This window comes from Micromesistius poutassou (assembly GCF_964030765.1).
Source record: "Micromesistius poutassou genome assembly, chromosome: 3".
Classification (NCBI taxonomy): domain Eukaryota; kingdom Metazoa; phylum Chordata; class Actinopteri; order Gadiformes; family Gadidae; genus Micromesistius; species Micromesistius poutassou.
The window spans coordinates 23,910,130-23,920,573 of record NC_140273.1 but is presented as its reverse complement, the minus strand read 5'-3'; the positions used below and the strand labels follow the sequence as shown (position 1 = coordinate 23,920,573).

Here is a 10,444-nt window from a genome sequence, read left to right as displayed (position 1 = left end):
GACGTCTGGAGCAGAAGGACCGAAGATTAATAAAGAGATTAAGATGAACACATGACGGCGCTTTAACTGTTCATTATGGTCTAAAAAGGTGATTCTCTGATAGGCCCAGTAGTTACCAGGCTTCTGTTCATTATTCTGCTAATCATGGTGTGAAGAGGAAGGAAGTCTTTCAATGTTGTACGGTTTATTTTCAGCTAAGTGCATGAACTGGAACCACAGACTAGATGTCAGACCAGCTTCCTCCTCTACAGTAACTTTTAACTTTTATTATTCTATGGTTAATGAATCTAAGTCATTGAGTTTGCTTGTATGCACTTTTTAATTGTATTTTTACCTGCAGGTGTGTTTAAATATCTCCAAGAACAACAGAGTGAGAGAGGAGAGGACTCACTATGGATTTAAGATCAGCAGCAAGAGGATTTCTAGTTCTCCTTCTGTCAGTACCAGGTTGGTTTATTTACATTTTAACTGTTTCAATAACATGACAACCAAGCAACTGGAACGAGGAGAGGCAGAAACCACAGCAGGTTTAAGATAGAATAATAGAACATTAAAGAATCACCCTCTAGAACGCTGTGTTTGGTTAAACAGACCACTAGAATAGAGAACGGTCCACTTTATATATTTCATTTATGGTTCATAAGGCATTGAACAATTCTACTTCACTGCAAGTTGTATACCGCCTCTTGTAGTTAAAGTGCTGGTTTTAAGATAACCCGTTTGAGATATGTTGGCCATTTCCTGTTTGTTAGACAATCCTGAACTATTCACATCATCGAAGGGTTAATTCAGTTACTTTTATACTTTTAGAAAAAACATAAATGTCAAAAGCTTCTGTTGCTCCCCCATTTATTCTATTAATGATGATTTAGACATGAAATCTGCTGCAATGTTACCATTCTGATTCAGTGATATGGTACATGGCATGCCTCCTCCTGTCCCCTCTCCTCATCTCCTTGTCTTCTCTCCTCTCTCCTCTATTATTCTCCTCTCCTCTTCGTCTCCTTGTCTCTACTCCTCTCTTTTCCTTGTCTCCACTCTTTTCCTCTCCTTACCTTGTCTCCTCACCACTATTCCCACTTCAACTCTTTGCAATACTATCCTTGTCTCCTCTCCTCACCTCATCTACTCACACACTACATTCCTTGTCTCCACATCTAAGTCATTTCAAAGCTTATAGTCACATTGGCAATTCATTAACTGTTAGTGTATGTTATTCAGTTAGTGTAGTGTAATAAATGCTGCAATACCCCCCTGGCTACTCCACTGGTGTCCCATGATGTTCTGGAACGTTCCTCTCACAGCTCAGTGGTCAGCATGTATCTGTAGTTTCCTTCTCCACCCACCAGCCTCCATCTCTTTATGTATCTTCTGATCTGTTCATCAGGTGAACCTCTGTGTCTGGTTCATTCTCAATGAGATGTGTTTGTTTTTCCACAGTGCTTCAGGGTAATGGTGACTGGAGAGTTACTTACTCACCTAGTAATGTCTGCGCTTTAAGAGGAGCAACGGTTGACATCATCTGCACTTATGATTACCCTAACAGCGTACAGTACCACCCTACCACAGTCATAAGACCGTGGTTTACTAAAGGAGACAACAAGCAGCCAGTTGATCTGCTAAGTGATACAGACTATAGAGGTCGTGTTGAATACCACTGTGGACGGTTCAGTTGTACCAGGTCCAGATGTCATGGAACATGTACCCTGAGAATCAGAGACCTGAGACTGAGTGACTCTGCTGTCTACAAGTTTAGGTTCACAACAAACCAACCAGGTGGGGAATATACTGGTGATCCTGGAGTGACGTTATCTGTAACAGGTAAACTATGATGAGTTGGATTACCAATGAGTGTAGTGTGTGTGTGGGTGTGTTGACATTGTGTGTGTGTGTGTGTGTGTGTGTGTGTGTGTGTGTGTGGGGGGGGGGTTATTGAAGGTTTGTGTGATATGTTATCTTCAATATTTAGAATAATTGTGTGTAAATTGTTCTCACTCCCAGATCTCCAGGTGAAGGTGTCCTTTCTTTACCCTGACAGTCCTACCTATGCACATCTGGAGTGTCACAGTATGTGTGGTCTAGCTGGTGACCGTCCCTACATCTGGTTCAGGAATGGACAGAATGTAAGACAGGGAGTGGACTACTGGGACAACATTCAGTCTGGAGACAGCGTCTCATGTGCTGTTGAAGGATACGAACATCTCCGATCTACTTTAGTGTGTAAGTCCACTCCACAGCACACTGACGTGATACCAGATGTCATGGACCTTTAAGGGTACAGAACTACATGTTTCTATGAACCAGTGCAGAGACCGTTCAAAACGAGCCTGTTCAGAAAGGGCTGATTGCTTGTCCTCTCGTATTGATGCTTGCTGCTTTCTCGAGCGTCGCTCCTTTAAAATACTTCACACTCGACACGGCACTTCCTGTGTTCTCAGTAATACGGCTGCCACACAGGAAGTAGATCAAATGAACTGATGTGGAGAAAACTGAAGGACATGCAGACACACAGAGAATCTGTTAATTATTAACAGTTGTACATCAAGCATCCAAGTAAAGTGACCAAGTGAACTGCTGAACTGCAGGCAAGTGTGTGAAGTAGATCAGATGAACGGTTCCTGAGCTATTGGAAGGACATACGTTCATATATTCCTCGCTTTATTGGTAGATGCACCCAAACTCTCTGCATCTTATAAAATGAATGAAATCTAACTTTTAACAGATGCTTTTCAAATTGTTTTATTTTTTTTATTTCTGTCTTTCAGGGGGGGTTGAAAACTCCCCCCTGGCTATGCGTATGCTGTTAGTGTCACATGATGCTCTGGAACATTCCTCTCACAGCTCAGTGGTCAGCATGTATCTGTAGTTTCCATCTCCACCCACCAGCCTCCATCTCTTTATGTATCTTCTGATCTGTTCATCAGGTGAACCTCTGTGTCTGGTTCATTCTCAATGAGATGTGTTTGTTTTTTCACAGTGCTTCAAGGTAATGGTGACTGGAGAGTTGCTTACTCATCTAGTAATGTCTTCGCTTTAAGAGGAGCAACGGTCATCAGCTTTACTTATGAATACCCTAACAGCGTACAGTACCACCCGACCACAGTCACAACACTGTGGTTTACTAAAAGAGACAACAACTATCAGCCAATTGATCTGGAACACGATACAGACTATACAGGTCGTGTTGAATCCAGCTGTGGAGAGGTCAGCTGTACCGGGTCCAGATGTCATGGAACATGTACCCTGAGAATCAGAGACCTGAGACTGAGTGACTCTGCTGTCTACAAGTTTAGGTTCACAACAAACCAACCAGGCGGGGAATATACTGGTGACCCTGGAGTGACGTTATTTGTAACAGGTAAATTAGTCTAGTGTGTGTGTGTGTGTGTTTATATATAAGTAAAGTATATTATATATATATATATATATATACATATATTATATATATTATATGTGAAGTAGATCAGACGAACGGTCCTAGAGATATACAGAGGACACACACACACACACACACACACACACATCATACACAAACCATACACAACATGCATACCACACAGCATACATCCATTCCTTGCTTTATCGGTAGATGGACTCAAACTGCCGGTATTAACGATTAATGAATATAATTAATGAAATGTAACTGTTAACAGACGCTCCAAAGACCCCCTCAGTGACCGTGAGTCCCTCTGGTGAAATAGAGGAGGGCAGTACAGTGACTCTGAGCTGCAGCAGTGATGCCAACCCAGCAGCTAAGTACACCTGGTTCAAGGTGAATACAGATCGTTCCTCCAGCGAGACGAAGAAGGGACCACAGCTCGTCTTTGAACGCATCCGGTCTTCAGACTCTGGACCATACTACTGTCTAGCTCAGACTGAGCTAAGGACAACATCTGAGTTGATCTATATAACTGTGAAATGTGAGTAAAAGATATATTTAACATCATATTACAGATGTTATAAAATAAATATAGGATACTTGTCCACATTAGTCATCATTAAGTTCATTGTGCAATAAATCCATGAACTTTTTATTATCAGTAATACTGTCATGAATATAAGTGTGCATGCTGTTGTACATGTTTCTATGTGTCTCCAGATGGGCAGTAGATAATATGTAGTAGTATAAACAATATTCTGTAACATACTGGCATTGCAGTTGCTGCTAAACACGGTTTCATAACTTAAGGTTGGATATTGTTATTTTGTGTTCATTACAGACGCTCCAAAGACCCCCTCAGTGACCGTGAGTCCCTCTGGTGAAATAGAGGAGGGCAGTACAGTGACTCTGAGCTGCAGCAGTGATGCCAACCCAGCAGCTAAGTACACCTGGTTCAAGGTGAATACAGATCGTTCCTCCAGCGAGATGAACCAGGGACCACAGCTCTTCTTTCGCTACATCCGGTCTTCAGACTCTGGACAGTATCGCTGTGAAGCTACGAATAAGCTGGGGAAAATATCAGTCACCAACTCTATTAATGTCAAGTGTGAGTAAAACACAACACAAAATATAATGATCTTAACTGTGTCAACATTAACTATATCTATATAACTGTGAAATGTTAGTACAACATATATTTAACATCATATTACAGATGTTATAAAATAAATATAGGATTCTTGTCCACATTAGTCATTAAGTTCATTGTGCAATAAATCCATGAACTTTCCATTATCAGTAATACTGTCATGGATATAAGTGTGCATGCTGTTGTACATGTTTCTATGTGTCTCCAGATGGGCAGTAGATAATATGTAGTAGTATTGTATTAGTATAAACAATATTCTGTAACATACTGGCACTGCAGTTGCTGCTAAACACGGTTTCATAACTTAAGGTTGGATATTGTTATTTTGTGTTCATTACAGACGCTCCAAAGACCCCCTCAGTGACCGTGAGTCCCTCTGGTGAAATAGAGGAGGGCAGTACAGTGACTCTGAGCTGCAGCAGTGATGCCAACCCAGCAGCTAACTACACCTGGTTCAAGGAACATGAAGACTCAGTAAAAGAATCAGGACAGAACTACACCATCACTGACATCACTTCTAAGCATGGAGGAAACTATAGCTGCCATGCTCGTAATGCAATCGGACTTCATAATTCCACTTTTTTGTTCATTAAAGGTAATTGTTTATTTAAAAGACACATAGCTTTCACACAGTCACAGCTACACAGTTAAACAATGGCCTACTTATGTTGTTTGTTATCAGTGTTTGAAATCCTTTTAATATGTTCCAGTCACGACATCATCATCACAGACAGGAATGGTAGCTTTAACAACCATTGGAGTCTTACTGGCCTTTATACTCCTCCTCGTCTTCCTCTGGATGAGGTGAGATATTCTCTCTCTTTCTCGTTTTCTATTCCTTAACTTCACCTGTTGCTTCTTCATCTTTCTGTTCTCTACTACAGAAGAAAGAAGGCCTCCAGAAAACCATGTGGACAGGGAGGAAGGCCAGATACCGTGGAGGAGGTGAGACACAGGAAGCCATTTATTACTAACCCGTCCTTTACTAAGACACACGGTGTCCTGAGGCCACAACACAAGACCACACTAGAGACTTCTAGTTGTTACCTTAGTAACTGTCCTTCTCTGTTGCTCTAGCCCTGTCACTAGGAGAGACTCTACATCACAGTGTCTGTTTTTTTATATTTTATATTTATTTATTTTATATAAGAACAGTCTGAAGTTTAACCCTCTGCCTGTTTTGGACATTTCTGAACTGGAGATAATGTTGAAATTTTACAAGTTAAAAAAAGGCAATTTTAGTGGGAATGTGCCATAGACCTCCCTAACATGATTTTTACAAGTGTGAAGAGTTTACCTTACTGGGCGATTCTAATGTTTTTACATGACAAGGGTCTATCTTACCTGGCAATTTTAATACAAATGTGAAAACTCCAACATGCTTCCCTTGTGAAGTTCAATCAGTTGTCTGGGTTTTATTATTTATTATTATTATTATTATATATATATACAACTCCATATATATATATATATATATATATATAATCTCCATATATATATATATATATAATTATTATTATTATATTATCAACTGAATGAGGAGCCAACGCTGTTGATGAAGTATAATATCTATAAAAAACAAAGCTATGCCAAAGCTGAAGATAAAGATGTTGGTCTGTTGTGGGATCTGTCTTTGGGCTGTGAGACAAGGGAGGGGTTTGAGACAATAGTCTATAAGGTCTATAGTATATAAGGTCTATAGTATATAAGGTCTAGAAGGGAGGATGAGAACGGGACGAAGGTGAATACACATCAATTGTTTGATCAGCTCCTCAAGTGTAGTGGAGGGATGGAGAGTGGTGTCTGACAGGGAAAAGGTGTCATCAACTAGCAGTGGAGTCAGAGACAGGGCTCTGGCAGGGAGGGGGAAGACAGCATGAGGTAAAACCATATCTAACCATTAAACAATTCATACAATCCTCAACATTCCTCCATTTGAGACTTTCAAGTATCACCAATCCAATTAATACATTAATCGAAAAGTGTTAATCTCGGAATAGAAACTTTTTGAATTCATTATCAGTCTGGGATTTAGTCATGACTTTGAGTCATGACTTTACAAAGTCATGTTTGCTTAAAGGGTGAGATCTAGGGTGAGATCTAGGATGAGATCTGCTGAGACTTCTGCCAGTGAGCAGAATGAGAAGATTGGTGAAGTGAAGTATTGACGTCTAATTTGGTGTTAATGAAGCAAATGAAGATGTTATTCAGAGATAAAACGGTTTTAGGAGCTCAACAGATTGAGGACAGCCTGCAGTAAGTGAGTGAGGCCTACAGCAGCCTGCATGGTGGGACCACTAGTCACCACCAATGGTCTCTAGATGATCCAGAAACACTTCAGGACTGTCTTCAGGAATTGTAAAGTGTTTTCTAAATGTTCTCTTCTGTCCTCACTCTCCATCAGCCACTTCCTGGTCCTGTGTATGGAAACGTTTCAGCTCTGACCAATCGCTTGGCTCCTGCAGCACAGAGAGAACCAATAGAGCAGGATGACCTTCACTATGCCAGCATCCACACCTCTCGCTCAGAGACCCAGGAAGTACCTCGCTGTTGGGTTGGCTCTCGTGTCCAATCAGACCAGGCAGTTGCAGTCTTTTACTCTGTGGTCAACATTAAGAGATCCAACGCTGGCCCTGGGTAAGCTTCTCTTGGTATTCATAAAGAGGAAATAGACTCTACGTTTGGGGACTTCATCAACCCAATGGATCTGTTTCACATGGTGACTGAAGTTCTGTCTTTTTCCTTTTCAGAGAGAGTGACCAGACAGAGGCGGCAGAAACCTCACAGTTGTACAGCACCGTCAAAAAACACCTCAGAGATTGAACCATTTGTGGCAGCAGGATTTAAATAGTGGGACTAGGTAGAGAGTCTCATCCATTTAGTTTAACAGGACAATACGCTGGCTGCATGTCCTATGGCTCAATTAATTAATTACCTGGACTGAATACATGATCTGATGACTCTTGAGTTGATTTGACTTATTTACTTGATTTGTGTTCCACTTGTGATGGCTCCAGCGAGGCCTCTCTCTGGGGGATGTGGCTCTGCTTCATCGCTACCACCTGCTGCTTACCAGGAACGAATTGCATAGAATTACATAGAATGTGCCTCTGTTTATAACTTTCTACATTCGAAAAACATAAGAAAGGTTCAACAACAGTGAGTGAGACCCAAACTAAACCATTTTCAATTGAATAAATTGATTATGGGGTATATGTGGCTGTAGGAGATTTTGTGTAGTTCATAAGCAGTGTTGGGTGTAACGCGTTACTTTGTAACGCGTAACGCGTTACTTTGTAACGCGTTACTGTAATCAGATTACTTTTTCAAGTAACTAGTAGTGTAAGGCATTACTCTACTGAAAATAGTAATAATATTACAATTTTTCCGGGCTCGTTACTTGCGTTACATTTGCTAGTAGCTACCAGCTACTTCACCACACACGCATCACACAAAACAGCACGGAGTGAGGGGGGGGCGTGAATGGATCAGTGATTGGTTGGGGTTTGACACGAGGTATCATTTACCATCACCGATTGGTCGCCAGCTTCACCCGCCAGGACAGATGGGTAAAAAATGGAAGAGTCAACAAGTCCGGAGCATGTTGCTGCTGCTGCTGCTGCTAGCTCGCGTCCTGAAGAAGGCACCGCTCTGCAAAAAACCTTGTTCGACGGCTGGAAATTCAACCACTATTTTCAATATTTGCAACGAAAGGAAAATAACCTCGTAGTGCAATGTACCCTTTGCCCGGGAAAAAAGCTACTCTCAACCGCTTCGAACACCACCTCCAACTTGAAAAAACACCTCGAAAGACAGCACGGACACATCGAGTTTGTTGCCAAGCAACTGGATGACTTTACCGAGCAGCCTCGTAAGCAGCTAAAACTTTCATTCGATCAAAAGGTACTGGTACCAGCATCAAAATCAGAAATAAATAAGCTTGTTGCCTCTTACGTAGTAGAGGAGATGCTACCGCTTTCAACCGTCGAATCGCAGTCTTTTCGTAAGATACTCGGCAAAATACCGATAGCAGGGAGAGACCAGCCGTATTCTGACAGGAAAACTTTTGCAACGTACCTTGATAAATGTTATGCCAGGATGGAAAGTGAGCTGAAAAAAACGTTTGAAAGCATTGAGTATGTGTCAACGACCGCTGACATCTGGACTTGTCACAACAAAGCTATATAGGCATGACTGCCCACTGGATTGACCCAAGCAACTTCCATCGTGCAAAAGCAGCCCTTGCCTGCAAAAGAATCAAAGGACGACACACATACGACGTTGTGGCTACTGAAATTGAGCAGGTTCACTCATCTTATGGACTTTCAGAGAAGGTCACCGCAACAGTCACTGACAACGGCTCGAACTTTGTGAAGGCTTTCAGGTCAGTTAAATAAGAGTTTTATTTGCAAATGAGTAACGTTCATGAATGGTTTAATTTGATTGCATTATAATCAACTACACACACATGATATGATTGCATTTTAATTGAATAGGCCACACATGATGAATTTATTTCTTTTTGTTTCTTTCACTTTTTACATTCAGGGAGTATGAGCCCCGGCCACCAGCAGCAGCAGCAGCAGCAGCTGCAGAAGATTCCGAGGATGAGGGATCCGGGGAGGATGAAGAGGTGACATTTACCAATGTACAAGAAGTGCTCTCCACTGAACAAGACCCAGGACAATTTACTCTCCCCCCTCACATAAGATGTGCCTCGCACACACTGAATCTTATTTCAACTGGTAAAAAAGTAACTAGTAATATAACTAGTAATATAACTAGTTACTTTCTCCAGGGAGTAATGTAGTAGTGTAAGGCATTACTATTTTTGAGAGTAATATGTAATCTGTAATATATTACTTTTTAAAGTAACTAGCCCCAACACTGTTCATAAGGAGGCCTAGGGCTGTGCAATTAATCTAATTTTGATCACGATTTCGATTCTTGGGTCAAACAATCTCCAAATTAATAAAATCGAGTTGGAATGATTCTTTTGAAAAAAAAAATAAAATGATTTTTTCAAGTTCAAGTCAAGTTCATTTCAGTGAGTTCTGAGTATGATGGGCCAGGCCAGTCCTTCCAGCCTTAATCCATTACTGGATCAATTTACAGATTGCAATTTGTTGAGTGTCGTTTACAAAAAACGTTAGATTAAAAATGTGTCAGTGCACTAAACACAAGAAAGTTAATTTAAGTTAATTTAAGTTGTTCTGTCCTATTTGATTTTCTAGTGTATTTATTTTATTAACTCATTGGCTGCCAGCTATTTTCAGTGCAGAGAGCCCCATACTGCCAAGCGTTTTACAGCATTTTGACTGATTTTCCAAGACCCACTGAACAGTGAGTTATATGACTATGTAAACACCGAAACTACCAAAAGAAAGAGTAGACTCTCTTCTTTCATCAGTAAAAAACCGTTTGTTTCTACCTTTTTCCGTTCTTTATAAATCTGCATTAGAACAAAGGTTGGTTTCACCAAAAACCTGTTTCTGACCCCAAAAACTGAGAAAACAAGCTTTCTGTGAAAATAAACTTTTTATGCTTTAGTGACACCGCCAACATCTGAAAAGTGGTTTCCTTCCATAAAACAGCAAAAACAACATTGACAGAGGTATTTTGATGGCAAAATAATTTATTAGCCAATATATAACCAAGTAGATCATCAATGTAAAACACTCTCCTGTGTGCAAGGGGACACAACATGACTTGCACCATATTTTGCAAATATATATAACCAAATAGATAAACAAAAATATATACATATATACAGTTGTACAATGTGTGTGTGTGTGTGTGTGTGTGTGTGTGTGTGTGTGTCCACCCCTACACTGAATAGTTCAGCTTAGTGTGGTAAGCTGTAAAACACTCTCCTGCGTGCAAGGGGACACAACAGGACTTGCACCACATTTTTG

The 10,444-nt window shown here is 40.7% G+C and overlaps 1 protein-coding gene across 1 annotated transcript; it reads left to right on the top strand.

Moving 5' to 3' along the window:
* The first annotated feature begins 165 nt into the window (after nucleotides 1-165).
* Nucleotides 166-7,744, top strand: LOC311340778 (sialoadhesin-like). The gene is made up of 12 exons (XM_084465659.1): nucleotides 166-250; nucleotides 341-447; nucleotides 1,441-1,821; nucleotides 2,002-2,220; nucleotides 2,978-3,358; nucleotides 3,654-3,920; nucleotides 4,221-4,487; nucleotides 4,870-5,124; nucleotides 5,240-5,333; nucleotides 5,414-5,474; nucleotides 6,934-7,166; nucleotides 7,280-7,744. The coding sequence occupies exons 2-12, from the start codon at nucleotides 393-395 to the stop codon at nucleotides 7,350-7,352; spliced, it is 2,286 nt and encodes a 761-aa protein (XP_084321785.1). The 5' UTR covers nucleotides 166-250; nucleotides 341-392; the 3' UTR covers nucleotides 7,353-7,744.
* The last annotated feature ends 2,700 nt before the right edge of the window (nucleotides 7,745-10,444 follow it).

What these genes read in the sequence shown, in the direction of transcription:
- LOC311340778 (XM_084465659.1), top strand. Translation starts at nt 393, where the DNA reads ATGGATTTAAGATCAGCAGCAAGAGGATTTCTAGTTCTCCTTCTGTCA. An exon ending in AGTGACGTTATTTGTAACAG is followed by an intron (nt 3,359 to 3,653) that starts GTAAATTAGTCT and finishes AACTGTTAACAG; the next exon opens with ACGCTCCAAAGACCCCCTCA. An exon ending in AGATCCAACGCTGGCCCTGG is followed by an intron (nt 7,167 to 7,279) that starts GTAAGCTTCTCT and finishes TTTCCTTTTCAG; the next exon opens with AGAGAGTGACCAGACAGAGG.